Source organism: Etheostoma spectabile, chromosome 6 (genome assembly GCF_008692095.1).
Source record: "Etheostoma spectabile isolate EspeVRDwgs_2016 chromosome 6, UIUC_Espe_1.0, whole genome shotgun sequence".
Lineage (NCBI taxonomy): Eukaryota > Metazoa > Chordata > Actinopteri > Perciformes > Percidae > Etheostoma > Etheostoma spectabile.
In genome coordinates, this window is record NC_045738.1 from 21,654,395 (window position 1) to 21,671,467 (window position 17,073).

Consider the following 17,073-nt stretch of genomic DNA (forward strand, 5'->3'; position numbering starts at 1 on the left):
TTTTTAAATGTAGCACAAATGCAGTGGAAGCCAAGGGGGGAAGTCAATAGACTGAGATGAATAAAACTTAGCTACTAGTCTGACAATATCTTAACAGACACTAGACTTTGTAGAAAGAACACACAGGTGTTCCTGATGACATTAACGATGGCTCCTATCTATTTAGGCGTGCAACAGTGAGTCATTATTAATTGTTTACACCTCTTCTTTTCCTAATGTGATATGCCAACATGCTGGAGAAATGGAGAAATTAAAAGAGGGAAGTAAACCTCCATAAATAGTTCTATACATCATCTTTCTATAATTACCTCCGCGATAATGTTCTCTTCTTCTTTTTAGTATCGTCCCTCTCACAACATCTTATTCTGTTTTCTCCCCTCTCCTCTTTTGCCAGTCAGTGTTTTGGTACAGTGACTCCAGAACAGTGAGGAGGAAGTGGCCCCTGCGGGCCAGGCTCCTGACAAACCACAACTCTAAACAGGCAGTGCTGTGAAAATATGGCATTCAAACAACACAATGCCAAAACTTCTGACCACCATGCCAAAATCAAAACAGCTGCAGGCTCTGTGAACATTTGTCAGGGGAAAAAACAAAGAGAACAAAATGGATAGAAAAAAGGGACAAACTAATAAAGGAAGTAGCAGGAGGGGAGTTAAAAATCTAAAACATGCAAAACAGAGCTTCAGGAGTGTCTGCACTGAGCTGGAGACCGGAGTGGGCCTTGTTTTTATTAAAAAGGAATAAATAGATGACAAAAGACAAGATACTAACACGTCAAGCCCCCTGTGCCTCTGTGGGAAGGAGTTTCTACCCCCTTTAAAGCTTGTTGAAAAGAAGAATGTTGTGAAGCAAGAGGCTGCAGGGAGAGATTGAGAAATCAAGTGAAGGACACTGTAGGAAGGACGGAAAGAAGGAAAGAAAGGGGAGAATGAGAGAACTTCTGTTGAGTAGAAATTCTGTACAGTGAGTAGTCCAGGTGTAAAGAATTAGAGGAGATGGCACATCAAACAGGGCTGTACTCGGCTTCTTTCCTGTAGCCCTTGTGGCAGGAAATGTTCCACAGCATCCTGTGAGCTGACCGGAGAGAAACTGAAGAGAGGGAGCAACGAGGAGACCAAATAAAGTGGGAGGTGAAGAACAGAAGAGGGCAAATGTAGCAAATGTTCAGCAACATCCTGCAGAAAAGAAGGAGATTAAAAGACAGGGCAGGGAAGAAGTGAGAGAGTACGGAGAAGGGGAAGGTAGGAAAACCTCTACACAATCCTGTGAGATGACTTGGCACTACTAGGCTGGGTGTAGGGGAATAAGAGAGATGGATTGTAGGATACATGGAGACTGAACCATGTATAGACTGGGGAGTAATACAGAGCAGGCATGAAGTTTAAGTAGGCCGGTTGGGGTCTGGTGGAGAGAAGGAAGAATTAATTAAGGGCAGAAAGCTTACTGGAGAGAGTAGAGCATTTTATTTCAAAAGGGCTTAATGATGGAGTATACTACTGGGGGAAAACTATTAAATCTATTCTCCAAACTATCATTTTGCAAATATATGCTCATTCCCATCTGTATCCCATCCCAAGTCTTTCAAAAAGTAAAAATAATAACCTGAAATTCTATACATCAGCTCCCTAATGTTCTTAGTTATCTTTGTGTGGCTTAAATAGAATACGCTGCGTTGGTGACAGAGAAGGAAGGTGACAAAGAGTAGTGACAGGTTCAACCATGGACAGATAAGCAGGTTAAATACTTGCAATTCTACTGTGTATGTCTCACAGAAACAACAGACAACACAGTGATGTTCATGTTTGGTTGAAAACACTTGTGGGATGTGCTTGATGTGCACAAGTCTGTACAAATGCAGTTTGCTGAGAGTGTGCAATATGGTGTGTGTGAGAATGTTTGTGTGCTTCTCGAGAGTCTGACATGTCAGGTTGTGATGTGTGAGCCTTGTCTCGCTGTGCTGTCTGTCCAACATGTGTCTGTCAGCTGGATCGCTCCCTCAGCCTTCAAACCAGCCTTCTGCTCCTTAGAAAAACTACTCTCATGTGGCTTTAAAATGCTAATAACATCAGTCCATTACCAGGCTACACATAATGTGAGGCCTTAAAAAAAACTCCTTTCAAAGCCCTTCAAATGCCTTCTCAGTTATTAGAAGAGGAGATGGAAAAATATCAAGGGGGGGAACAATGATGCTTTAAACACTGGCTCCTCGTCATTACTGAGGAATGGATGGAAGTCTTGCCAACAGTTGGACATTTCATTTCAGCATAAATATATGGAGCAAAGCATACTTGCTCAAGTTAATAATTTTTGCCCCGGTTACATGTGCGTAACTAAAGTCCTGCATGCGTGCGATGATAAAGTGACAGGGGTGGGGTGCTGATTGGAGGGCTTTTTTGTGTGTGTATATATGTGTGTGCATGCGTTTGTGTGTGTGGGGTAAGTTATGGAGAGAAGAAAGGGGACCACCGCAGTAGTTGTCTACATGGTGGCTTCACATTTCCCTCTGTGGTTCTCTCAAACCTGCAGCTGAAGTAACATGACTGACATTCTCACACACACACACACACACACACACACACACACACACACACACACACACACACACACACACACACACACACACACACACACACACACACACACACACCTGCCAGCCTTACTGTGTGGAGTCTTTTTCTCCATGCCAACCTTGGCCAAGTAAACTACTGTGTTTGATTTGGAATGTCTACAAAACATAATACCTTTTAGTGCACATAAAAAATAACTTAATAGTCTCTTAAAGTGTAACACACAGGAAAGGGAAACATTTTCGGTTACATTTTACATTTGGTTCATTTATGGTATACATTTATTCTAAATACTGAACAATTCAATGTCTATTTATACTCTGTACATAACCCTCTATCCCCCTTATCTGTCACTGTAGACAGGATCTGGAAAACCTGTACTTATCTAACTATACACCGTTGTACATAATTAATCCATATCGTCTACATGACTGCACAATATACTGTACTCAACCTGCACTTTGGTATTTAATGCCTCTTTTGCACTTCTGGTTGGATGTTAACTGCATTTTATTGGCTCTGTACCTGTACTCTGCTAAATGACAATAAAGTTTAATCTAATCAAATATAATCTTGAAAATTATGGACTGAGATAGAACTGGAGTGTGGAACAAAAACTATATAGACACTGTTACAGTACAAATGCATTTAACTACTACTACTAATACTGATGCATTAATAGGGATTGTTAAGAAGTGCCTACCTCAAGACTGCAAACACACAGAAGAGTATATTCAAGTTCCACACATTTGTTTATTAAGGAAGAATTAGTTAAGATCAGAGTTTAGAGTTAAGCAAGAAGATAAAAAAGTGGCGGAACAAGACCAAACATATGGATGTAGAGAGACTAATGAAAACATATTAGAGTTCATAATATACTGCACATCAAATACTGTAAGCTATTTGATATTTAGCAGGATTGAGTAAAAACAACTGGTAAAGACCAGGAGGAGGAAGATAGTTCTGAGCCTACTTTAGTGCCAGCCACTGGTTATTTCAAGCCTGGTTGGGCCTCCTGGGGTTGTAATGTGCCTCTTATTACACAAGCATTAGGCAATTACGCCACTGGTTTCACATTGGCTTCCCAGAGCCACAGAAGAGCTTGTGGCTTCACACATGGACATTTGAAAGCATCTGCACATTCCTTCTTTCTTGAGGTTGACTTCTTTCTGTTTTTTTTCCTCTTTCGTACTTTGACTCAATTCTCCAATTGCCTCTGCTTTGGTCTGATGTTCTACTGAGTAGCCTACTGATAACTGCTGCTTGGCAGGAAACTATTGACCACACACACACACAAATATATGGGTACATTCCTCCGGAAATACACACAGATTACACAAAGAGTTGTGTGTATATATATATGTATACACACCAAAACTCAACATCAAGGTTGCTCATGCTTCTGAAAAAAATGACAATAGAAAAACACACTACCATATTCATGATGGTGAATTGATGTAACTATTCAATGTAACTTGCAGAAGAACTAAACTGTTGACAACTGTAACAGCACTATATTGTAACTACACACAAAGCATTACTGCTCTGAGAAAAAAAGTTGCCGAAAAGTAAGTAAGGTTTGTTTAGCACCTTTCACAGGTCCAAAATCCCAAAGTGCTTAACATTTAAAACAATTAAACAATACAAGCAATACAAAAAGACAGATTGCAACACAACACAGGGCTGACAAGATTAAAATTGCAGCAGAACAAAAGTTATTTGTTACTCAGATAAGCTATGTTTCATAAAAGCATCATGGGAGTACAGGCATCTCAATGATAAGGGGAAAGTGTTCCCAATATTATAAGCCAAATCACCTCAAGTTTTATAGTGGGTGAGGGACATCCAGAAAATTTAGATCAGATGATCTAAGAGCCTAATTTGGCATAAAAGCTTGGAAGAAGTCAGTGATAGACAGGGGAGTAATGCAGGGATCTTATAGTTACCACCAGTACTTTAAAATCAATGTGAAATTGAATAGCAAGCCAGTGAAGTGAGGATATAATTGGTGTGATATGTGATCTCCTTTTATTAAACTCTCCCTCTGTTGCAGATCTTGCTGTGCATATCGACACATGGCTCAAGTTCAGCTATTTCTATGTAAATCCTATGAAAACAAACTAGACAAAGTAGAGACACAGTGACTATCAATACGGTATTCCTGAATTCCCCCGACAGTCCACCTGGCCTCCGCTACTGCTGTGTGACTGGCCAGTCAGAGTGTCCCTGTCGGTACAATGACAGCTTCAAACCAACCACACAGGATGCCAGAACATCAACATGTCATGAGCCGAGTGAAAAGGAACTAAAACACAATAATGCACAAGGCTGGGGTTTGACTACACACATGGACACATACACAAAACATATGCTACAATTTCATGCATGCACAACACACACATCAGACTTTGACAGGGTAACACGGGTAGAATGTGTGTATCGCATGCTGCATCGGAGCACAGAGCTTCCTATGTTGGCAGTATGGGTGTATTCTTAGAACTCTTTGTATCCTGCTTCAGGATGAACCATTTACACACACACACACAGACACACACACACACACACACACACACACACACACACACACACACACAACCACCCACAAAACACACACACACACACACACACACACACACACACACACACACACACACACACACATAAAATGAGGCCCTTGGCAAGGCGGTCAACCCCTGGATCAGGCCCTTTTATGAGTGCAGGACAGCGAGGGGTGATCCCTCTTGCCTCTGTCAGCATGCATCCCGACCTGACTGACAGCAGTATGCCTAAACACAAGAGCGGTTTCCGGGAAGCTCTGAATTAAGGTCTGTCACCTTGAGTGCCATCAAACAACAAATGCAGAACGCTTTCACAGCAGCCCACAGACAGATGTTAAAAGGGGTGGGTGGGGGGGGGGGGTGCGATCTATACTGTGTGTGTTTCGGTTTTGCATCAAAAGGACTGATATGTGAAAGGGGAAACTACACTGCACGTTCAGGGTTAATGAGGTCAATTGGTCTGCTCGCATGTGATAGGTAGGTAGAGGAAGGCCATGGCTGTTACCAAAATGAAAAGGGTTCATCTTCCGATTAGAATGAAAATGTGCATAGTAGGTATTTTTCACCCTGTAGGTGCTGCTCCTCACACATGGTTATCCACTCATTACATTTAGAGATCTTATCATATATTTAAATAAAAAGGTAAAGTGATGGGTGATGCAACATGAAATGTTGACCTGTTCAATGAATTGAAAGGGTTCATCATTTGAAGAAGATGATTTTTGTCAGTTAATGTCAGGGCATTTGCCTATTTTCAGATTTCTTGTATAAAGCATTATGAATTTGACCAGAGGAGGTGATAATAATCATTAAAATTCATCCTCTGAGGACCGTGATTATCCACAGCAGTTTAACAGAGATCCATGTAACACTTTGTAACACTAATTATGACTAATTAGACAGTCTCTTTGACCTGATGGTGCCACCACAGGAAAAATCTAGATATTCTCAAAATGACTAGAACTGACCATCTTTGAACCATAGATGTCCATACCAAATATCATGGATATCCAAAAGTAATTAAAATATTTCAGGCTGGATCAAAGTGTTGGACCAAATGGACCCAAGGACAAACTAGTCAACATGGCCTTCCCAATAGCCCCTCCACTTACTGCCAGAAAAGAGAGGGAAAATAAGTGGTGGTTAACTTGTTTGATTCCCCTGTGGTGAGTCCTAATACCCCCTTCTCTCTCTCTTCTCTGCACATTACATCGGAATCATATGCATAAAAATGGCCATAAAATGCAACGCAGAGCCCAAGCTGGGGTTTTCTCCCTCCTAATCCCCCTAAACCGCTAACTGCAGGCTGAGAAATACAAGTGTTGTGGTGCAATCTTCTCACAGAGCAGAGGGCCTGAGAATAACATCACAGAGGCCACAGATATTTATGGAATGAACCACAGGCTGTACACAGAAGTCAGCAGACACCACAACACAGCACACAAGACAGTGTATATGACTCCCTACTCATATACAGCACAAGACACTGCCGGCTAAACACAAAGTGTAGAGCTGCGGTCAAAATCTCTCCAATGATGGATAAGTGGAATTAGAGGGACAGAAAGAGAGATGATAAAGATATAATATGATATATAGGTAAATAGATACAGCTATAAATCACTGATTTTATTCAGTATCCATATAAACTTTACTTATTAGTCTGTTCGGGGGCCTCTTGTCAGACAGAAAGAGGGACGGCTGGCCGGCAGCATGGAGTACACCCTTAAAAAGACTGATGGCCTTATACCGAGTGGTTGCCTTGATTGAACACAGCGGTTAGGTACTCTGGTTCACAGTTTAAAGATCAAATCCACTAACGTTCATCTGGTTTCCTCTGTTCTTCTCTCGAGACATAAGCTCCACAAACACAAAGTCTCTCTTTCTCTCTCCCACTCTCTCATTGCTGAAGAGGAAAATGGCATTGTTCGAGCCTTCCAGGAAATCAGCTTGCATGCCATACGATATGTTCCCTGTATTATGTGGGAGACAGAGAAATCTGTCACACTGGTTCCCACTGAAAAGAACGACAAATATTACTTCATCGAAAGAAGAAAAAAAAAGTGAAAAGGGAAATATTCCACCTCAAAGCCACAGTAGTATTTCGTGTCTAAACTTCCTGTTCACATTATGACACGTTGTCTTTTCAACATGAGCCCCACCAAGCCCACTCCCAGTCTCATCTGTCGGCTCTGCGAAGCCTATCCTGTCGGATTCAAAACATAAATTCTTGGGCAAACTTTAATAAAAGGGGGCGTATGATTCACTCTGGGTAGCAGCTGTCCCCATTCTTAAAACAATTTGATGTTGCATTAATCCTGAGTGTCAAGGCAATGTGAAATATGTCCTCTGCGTTTACCAGCACCAGGTGTTTCATTTGCTGGACTGACAAAAAACAATGTTTATTCTGGCTGACCCGCCAATCCTTGCTTATTTTATCTTCTTTCTCTGTAGAAGAGAAGGAAAACATGGGTGTACATCCAAAGTGAGGGAGTAGAAAATAGGTTTAAAAAAAAAGGGAGAGAAACAAATGGAGCTAAATGACTTACAGTTCACCAAGACAGGTCTAACTCTAATCCTCTCTTGTCTCTTTCCTCAGACGCCCCGTCCCAAAATGAGCCCAACAGGAATGAAGCCCCGGCCTCAGGAGCCCTCAGAGCCATTCTTGTTGATGAAATATGTTGCACTATTAGCCACTTCAAATCTCTTTGACTGCTGAGTGGGTCTACTATAGGACTTCTCTGTTGGCTGGCTCAGGTTCAACAAACTCTCACGGCTCAGTACCATTTCCCCCTTTTCCGCCCTAAAAGCTTTTTACTACTGAATTACATGATGATAACTGGACATTTGCATTTTTAACACAATAAGACAAGTGTGTAGTATCAAAAGGAATTGCTGTAATAACATATATTTAAGTCAATATACTCACATGAAGCAACTAGAAGATCAGAACAGCTAGTTAGCCAAACAAGCACCAATGCAATTAAAGAGATTTACTAAGTTGGTTTGGTTTTGTCCACAGTTCTGTGATAATGACACACTGGCATATTTTCACAAAAGATACAATTTAGAATAGCAAGAGTGTAGAGTTGAGAATTTAGATCCTCTGATTATATTTTTAAAGCCTAAAAGTAGAGACCAAAATAGATAAAGGGATAAATGTCTGGCTGGGTAATCCCCACAGACACCACTTTTACTGTTCTAAAATGCTACTCTGCATACTCAAAGCAGTGAGTAGCAATGTAAAACACCAACAGGGATAAATTAAGGAGTTTTACAATGTATCTCCTTTCAGCACTACTATTACAAAACTTTTCATCATTCAAGCTGCTCTGCATTGGCAGCTTTAAAAGATCATCCTAACGCATTCTTTTTTTTTTAAGGTGGTGATACAGATATTACGATCATTACCACCATTGCCTCGGAAAGGAGTTTATCATTAAACCTGCTCAGCAGCCAGGGAAGTTTTTAAAGCAACTCCTAAATCAGTGTATATAAGTGTAGGTCCTGAGTGTCACTGTGTGTGGCCTGAGCAGCTTCTCTCCTCCGCTGCGTCAGCGAAGCAAAGCCAGCGCACTTTTTGCTGGTGTAAACAAACGGGGAAATGGGGCACTTGGCAGCCAACTAAAGTGAGTGATGAGGCAAGTGTGCACTGAAGCATCTAATGAATCATTTGCTGGGAACTCTGGGTTTTATGAGGAAAAGAAAGATGAGGAGGAAGACAAGAAAGAAGGAGACCAGCTGAGAGGAAAAAAAAAAATGAAAAGAAAAGAAAGTAGGAGAGCCGCAGCTGTCATACAGACGCCTGAGAGGATCATTCAGTGTTTTGCCCCAATGTGAGGACAAGAGATTAGAATGCATAAAACTCACAGGGTCTCCTAATCCTACTACTAGCACAGCAGCAGTATGCAAACTCCAGTGACGGGTGGTGAATTTACTGAGGTGACTGCTGATGCTGTGACAGGTCTGCACCTTTGAACAGAGCTGATGTGCTGAGGGCCTATGAGCAGTTTTATTCCACACTTTGCCTTTTACTCCTACAGCCTCAAAAGAGGCAGTAAAAGTATTACTTCTGCTACTACTGAATGAATAAACCGTGAAATCTAACAACATTGATTACAGTAGCAGACAGGATCTAATCTATACATTAAAAATACATTATAATATATTCAGTACAGCTGAGTGTCCAAGTAACCAAGCCCACTTAGTTTGATTGAATTCTTTCCAGTTATCTTTCTGGATATATTACTGTAATTAAGTTGTATATGAAAAGCCACTTCGAAATCTAGAGTGTAATGACAGTTCTCACAAATACCATGTTAGCTACAGAGTGACAATTAACCACAATTGTAAATTGCGTAGTTAACTTATAGTTAGTTCATATTAACTTGTAGGTTTTGAAGTATGCCAGGAACTGAGTACCCAAAATGTTATAATGTGAAAGTCGAGGTATAGTTAGGTAGTCAATGCAGTAGAAATACTAGATAAACCAATTGATCTAGTTAATGAATATTGTAAAACATGGATTAATTTAGAAGTCAAACAGAAATACAACTGCTCTGCCATAAGCTTCTGACTAAGTCAATCTCTTACTGTCAGGTAGAGGGTATAGCACAACATTCTGGGCCCTTTAGAAAGGAATTGTCTATGGCCCCCTCCCCGCATCCGCACCTATTCATTGTAGCATCTATTTCAGTCCCATTTTCACCCCCAGTATATCCATGTATCCACACATACACACCCAATACAAGGATGTTACCAGAGGAGAAGGGTGCATATAACTTAGTGCCAGGGAGTTTTTATTGGTAACAGGCAGGGTCCTGGCTTCAGTGGGCTGTGTTTATCTGCGGAGGGGGAGATCCCCATCACAACCACTTATTAGGACATATCTGTGGGCTCAACCAGGCAGCCATTCAACAGCAATAAGCGGCTTACTGTACTGACCACAGTTTGCTGGGACGGGGACCAGTCTAACCAACACTAGAGCGACGGAGAGGAAAAGCAAGACAGGAAAAACATAAAACACAAAAAAATTGAAAAAGAGACACGGAAGGTAAAAGTGACAGCCAAAGGTGTGAAAAGGAATGTATGGATGTATGAAAAAAGAGCTATTTAGTTATACATACTATATTATTTTATACATACACTGCAGCCAAAAAGAAAAAAGCCTGCATGGGCAAAAAGAGAGGAGAAAATGACAACATTGGAGAAGGGTCAAACATGAACAGAAAAAAAATAGTAACTATATTAACATCAGTGTAACGCAATGAATAAAAACAATGATTTTATTGAGAGATGGGTACTGTAAACAAGTATTAATCAGGCTCTTCCACACCTGCACAACCGGAGCACAGTCAGCGCACAGAAGATCAGAGAGGCCGCAGTGTAACTGTACTGTGTACTGTAACTACTAGTTACAGTAGCCTAAGTCTATATCGGCGACGTTCCACTTCCAGGATTCCGCTGGATTTCCCTTATCGGTTTTCCGTCACCTACCGCTTTATGTGTTGGCATTCTAAACTCTTGTGGATTTCTGAGGACTATGGTTACCTGCTCCTCAGATCTCTGCAGGGTAAATCCTGACAGCTAGCTAGACTATCTGTCCAATCTGAGTTTTCTGTTGCACGACTATAACAACTTTTGAACGTACACATGTTCCACCAAAACCAGTTCCTCCCCGAGACTTTTTTGCAGAGACACTGTTGCTCTTTGCGGCACAAGACGCCGCACAAGACGATTGTGATTGGTTTTAAAAAAAATGCCAATAAACCAGAACATGTTTTCTCCCATCCCGGTTATAAACACCAGAAAAAGAAAGTAGGGAGTAAGAACAGACAAACTTTGGAAAGTGCATGAAAAAAAGAAACAAGAGGAGGGAGTGAAAAAGACATAGTCCATTGATACAGCCACATCATGTTGACTTGGCTCTGCAACTCCACTGACACAGCAGCCGTGTCTGCCGTTACCATAGAAACAGAGGCATGTGCACTACTCAAAACAAAAAAACATATTTTGCAGCAGCGGGATGCACCCTCAGTCTCACCATGAGGTAACTGAGCATGTGACGGAATCTAAAGCTGTGTCATCTAGGTGTGGGGATGTCGGGAAATGTGCAGGGTATTTTAAGACACGCACACAAGCACGCAGAGTTGAGGGACACACACACATGCAAGAAAGTCAAGTTAACCTTTTATCATTTAAACTTTTGTAAAAAAAATCCTTTTCATTGTTTAGATAATACAATATGTACATATGTTGGAGGTTTGGTTGCATTAGATATACAGATATTTAATGTATTTATATATTCTCTTTGTTTTTAAGTTTTATAAAAATCTTTAACTTCAAATTTACCGAGGCAACCAAAACTATTAGATGTCATTAAAGTAATTTTCAATGCCATTTGCTCATCATCAGTTATTTCAAAGATAGTTAAATCTTTTCAATAAATATGTATGTCATGTGATAAAAAGTTACTTAACTTGGAAAAGATCAAAATTTGGGACAGAGATTAGCAAACTGATGTAAAGTTTGAACCCTCACATCTAGACATTTTAACATGCATCTCTCTGCCTTTAAAAAACGGACACTAAATCTCCACATGGTACTTGAAAGAGTGCTCCTCGTTTACCCCAGCATACAAGAAGCTTTCAATTAAGTGTTCCATCAGTGAAAAGAATTTCATTGGAAAAAGGAGAAATGAGAGAGAATGAGAGAAAATATGAGTGGGGAGTGAAAAGATCTGTGAGATTTTACAGAGGGCCCAACCACAAGAAAGTCAGGGCTGAATGCATGCTGGACATTCCCTGGGCCGGTGCTAACGTACTTTGAAAAAGCCCAATTTTTCAAGACGGGAAAATGATTTCAGCTGTCTAAATTGACAGCGGCCTTGTAGCTGAAGATGGAGAGGGAAAAAGAGGGGAAGCCTGCAGCTCTGTGTCATAATTCCTGCTTAGTGAAAGAGGCTGCTGGGGACCTAGTCTTTCAGGGAAACAACATCCAAAATCACAAGATCAAATGAAATAGTATTAATGGTTACCAAATGAACCTGGTGGTGGATATCAATTTAGCTCTACAGCTTTACAGTCAAACAGGTTTATTTGACCTTCTTTGAAGAAATATATCTACTCCAAATGATAAACACACACTGTACTTTAAAAATGTTGAGGCTGAAAGGGAAGCTGGGGAGCTTTGAAGTGGGTCAGAAACAGTGTCAGTTAAACCGTATCAATACATGCTCTGTCAGGATGTTTACATACACTCGCTCTTTTAGCCTTGACTCTCGTCTTCTCTCACAAGGTGGCATTACAGTAAATCCTGGTTTTAGACATTGTGAGGCAATCACTTCATGTACAGTAGACAATAACAGCATGGCTGCTTTGAGCAGTCATTCAATTATGATAACGGATGTAATTAGTGGTGGGCTTTAAACAGAATTGTAGCAAATGGCTACTGGCACTCACAGACATATTTTTTCCTATAGCCACAATTTGTAAAGGATTGTAAACACACATTGGTTTGGATGATTACAGACTCTCACTTTGACTTTTTCTATACAACTTGGGGGAGCATACAGAGTCAAATTCAGCACTGATAAAGCATATAACAGTGCCTGGTAATGGTATGTCAACAAGTCCCTGATCTCAGGGTTATCAATCATGTGACTCAGAAGTGTGATCATCCTAAATTGGAGGGCAGATGTGAACAGGGAAGGTGGTGAGGATAATGCATGGTTAAAAATGGAAGAATGAACACAGAGAGTGGTTCGACATAATTCCTGGGTTTCACTGCAGAGAGGGAAGTGGTGACTCTTGGCTTCTGTGTGTAGAGGTTAAGGGGGTGAGTGAATTTGGGTGTGTTTGTACACATGGCCATGCCTGCTGCTACGGTTTGTGACAAAGTACGTATATGTGTATTTTTTGTATTCATAGGTACAGTATGTGGTGGTGTTAATTGCACATTTTGGTGTGAATGCACGACTGAGTGTAGGCAACTTATTGTGTTTGTAAGTACATGTGTGGACTGTGTATATTAAATAACTGTGTGTGGAGGGCTACATGCTAGTCCCGCTTTGCTAGACCTATCTCCACAGCGCAGCGGAGCAACATGGTAGCGTGTGTGTGTGTGTGTGTGTGTGTGTGTGTTCAGGCCAGGGTGGAGCGTTGTGCGAGGCAATCCATGTCTATGAGCAGATGTGGGCACCACAGCCACAGAGCCACTAACTACCACAGGCAGAACATTACGGGTCAATATGGGGTAAAATTGCATGGCTGGTCTAACTGGTTTTTGGGGCTAAAGTCTGAGAAAAACTCCAGATTATTTTCCATGCCCACAAGATCATTATTTATCATCTGACATGATAACAACATGGCCGACATGTCAACAAAAATAAATCTAGGCACAGTTTCCATGGAAACAGAGTAGTTACTATCCATTAGTTGTACTAACTTGTACAAAAACACAAACATTTTAGCACAGTACTGTGTGTAGAACTAGTGGGGATAAAAAAAAGTACCCCCAAAAGTCTCTGCAAAACAGTAGCTATGGTTACTGATCAATACAATCTTTGCTCCAATACATCAGACAAGTAAATTAGAGACTGGGAGGGAGATGGCGTGGGTACTCTGGAAGAAATTTGGACAAAGTTGGATAGTGTGGTATTCCTCTCTATCTTGCCTTGATGGTTACAGATTGTCAGGCATGGCCAAAGGCCTAGACCCCCGCTGACTCCCTGCTCCATGTAATAACCCAGCATATGACACTTCCACCAACTGAAGGCAGCAATGAAACCTAAAGTGGCCTCTCCTCTCCTTTTGTTGTCCACCTTCTTTTTTTTTTCCTCCTCCACTTCAAGTCTTGTGTCAGCCCAAATCTCTCTTGCAGCTGCACAAAGCATTTGGCACCACTTTTATCTCGCTCATTACATGTGTTAGCCAGCTCTATATCTGCCCATTCACACAACTGCTCTCACACACACACACACACACACACACACACACACACACACACACACACACACACACACACACACACACACACACACACACACACACACACACACACACACACACAAGCTGTGTGGCTGCGGTTTTGAAGCAGCTATGACACAATCCAGATTCTTTTAGCTGCCTATAGCAGGGAAATGTGTTTTGCGCGGAGCTATTTCCTTCAGAAGTCCAGATTTTCCCTGCCTAGTTGCTTTGATCCACATGGCACGGGGGGCTTGTGTCAACAGTCTTGTGTTTCAGCTGGAGGGCCCGGCAGACCCCCAAGGTGTCACTCACTGCTGTTCGGTTCTTGCTGGGGCAGCTTACCACTATGTGGCGCTGTCACTCACTGTGTACCCTAAAATTATTCCATGAGACAGCAAGCATCATGAGGAGTATCCCCCCCCCAGGATATATGGAGTGTGACTTGAAATCGGACAAATTTTATTGGAACCGTTGATGAACTGTGGTCAAATAGCATAGTTATGTGGCAAAATAATACAACCAGCAGTGTTTGTTTAAAAGACAAATGTGGTAAAGCTGTGAGAGATGATTTTATAACAAAAGTTAAAATATGTTTAAAAAAAAAAAAGACTGTGAGGTAACTCAGTGATACATATATTGCACATCATCTTGAGGTGGAGAAACTGAGGATAAATATACATTATGTGCAAACAGAAGAGAAGAGAAAATAGCAGCAAATGATTGAAGACTTTTTTTTAATCAAGATGCTGTTTATGGGATGTTATTTGGAATTGGGGAAGATGTTTGATTTTTCTGCACATAATGTCAATTTAGCAGAGAGGTTGTAGTGAGAAGAGAGTTTGTCTTACTGATAGATGTCTTTTCGCAGCACAGTGCGGGTCAGGGGGTTATCAGCCTGAGGAGCCATGCTGAGGGAACCCAGCTTTAAGACCAGGGTGTCTTCTTTTTTCACCTGGGAATCTAGTGGGACACACACAGACACAAAATGCAACACACTAAATATGGAGGAACATATGCACATAAAAGAGAAGATACACTTTACTGTGCTCAAAGCAAATTTCCCTTTGGGCAATAGTGCTATTTACGGTATATACACTGTAAACATATATAAAGGTATAATATGTATGATGTATCGCTAACTGTTTTTAAACGCACAGTGTTCAAAGTTGGCCCCTCTTCCTTGGCTCAATAAGCCAGAGAAGATACAGAAAAGAGAAAATACAGGCAGAGGGTATGGTCACTGCAGATGAAGACACCGCCACACACTTGTAGTTGGTCATAAGTGATGATTGACAGGGATTATTTTAAATTGTGATTTGGTAAAATCCTGCATATTATACCTTTAAACAAATGTAAATACACATGATATACACATGCAAATACTGTGGTACATGAAGACAGCACACACAAACACACACGCACACACACACCCTTACCACCATTAGTCATTACTATGAGCAGACAAAACAAGCCTCCATCTATGACATTCTGAGAATAATTATATATTCTGTAGGAGTGTATGTGTGTGTATAACTGTGGTTGGTTCTTCAGAACCTCAAGTATTTCTCTTAGCAAATGTTTATTGTGGCGGCTCTGCTATGTCTGGTTGGCCCTGGCAGGGACTTTCATACAGGCACCACAGAATCCAAAACACAGCCTGTGACATAATACTGTCCCATTGTTGTTTTTCATTTGAAAACACAAGTGTGCATTCAAAACCGACAAGTGGTTGTCTAACCTGATGCAGTATGTTTGTCTTGTGGCCCGGGGCAGAAGACCCTGATCACGCTGGTGTTGATGTACATAAGAGGCAAACATCGAGAGGTCAGCGTGTGGTTTCTCATTGGTTGACCTGCTGACTTCCCGCGCTCTCTGTAGCGTCTTGGTATCGTAGCCTGAAAACACATCAAGCAAAAATTATAAATACATTAATAATTTAATAATACTTTAATAATCACGCAGTAGCCTAATAAACTGCATGAAATGTGCAAGTTTAAAATAAAATTGTTCCTCATTTTAGTACACAGTTTAATTTATCCCAAAGGGTTTTAAGTGTATAATGTATTTCTTCTACTCATTTAAAATCATTCATGAAATAATTCAAAACGTTTATTTCCTTAGACTGAGACTATATACAGTACCTACTGTATATTACAAGGTTTCACAGTTTAAGGCAAAATTCATCTAAAATTGCTTCCAAGGTCAATGTTTATTGATGCACACTGGAAATTGAAAGAAAGTTTTGTTGTTGAGTCTCCATATGGCTCATGTTTCGACATACTACACAGTTTTATGAACTGACAGACATTTTTTTTGTACCTGGAACACCCCTGCCACAGTAGCCAATAAGGGACAGGATATCACCACATCAAAGGGCTGGGCTGTCAGCAGGATCTCTCTCAGGTACTGAGGTGAGCTGTCTGCCAGCGGATCATTGATAGCGCCACTCCGTGTGGGCCGCTCCGGCCGGGTGGTGAGTTTGTGACGGACATTTTTGGTGACAGCCTGGGTGTAGGTGATCGACAGGAAGCCGTGCTGCTGGTGGGAGCCCTCGAGGACCTTGGCTGCCGTCTGGCCAGTGGTCAGATAGGACAAATCACACTGATGATAGGTATCATTGGAAAAGAACAATGGCAGGAAAAAAAACTTAATCTGTTCAATGTTATTTTGGTCTGATTTCTTGGATGAGGGTTAAGCCTGGCTAACAAATAACATAACTCTAGATTTTACAATATAAATACCTTTAGAGCAAAAATGCTCCAACTAAATGCCTCAACAAAAATGTTTATCAAGAAACTGGGCCAGATTGCTTTTACTTTCAACAGTACTTTATTTAAATCTTTTTAAAGGAAATAACTTAACCTCAGCCAAAAAAACAGCTCTATAAGTTTCCATACAACTCTAAAAAAGCCAAGCTGAAGCTAATAGCTAAAAAAGGGTTCCAGAGCAAATGTATTCCTATTCTGTGCAGTAAATTAGATT

At 41.0% G+C, this 17,073-nt stretch overlaps 1 protein-coding gene across 4 annotated transcripts in view; it reads right to left on the reverse strand.

The window, feature by feature from the left end:
• vps13b (vacuolar protein sorting 13 homolog B) overlaps positions 1-17,073 on the reverse strand; it is a 354,534-nt gene that overhangs the window by 138,341 nt on the left and 199,120 nt on the right. For all 4 annotated transcript variants that reach the window (XR_004332501.1, XR_004332502.1, XM_032519244.1 and 1 more), the window contains exons 29-31: positions 16,411-16,662; positions 15,830-15,986; positions 14,940-15,051 (exon numbers count right to left, since the gene is read on the reverse strand). Coding sequence is in view for 2 of the 4 variants with exons in the window: in XM_032519244.1 (XP_032375135.1) it covers positions 14,940-15,051; positions 15,830-15,986; positions 16,411-16,662 (521 nt within the window). In the remaining 2 variants the exon portion in view is untranslated. The remainder of the gene's footprint in view (positions 1-14,939; positions 15,052-15,829; positions 15,987-16,410; positions 16,663-17,073) is intronic.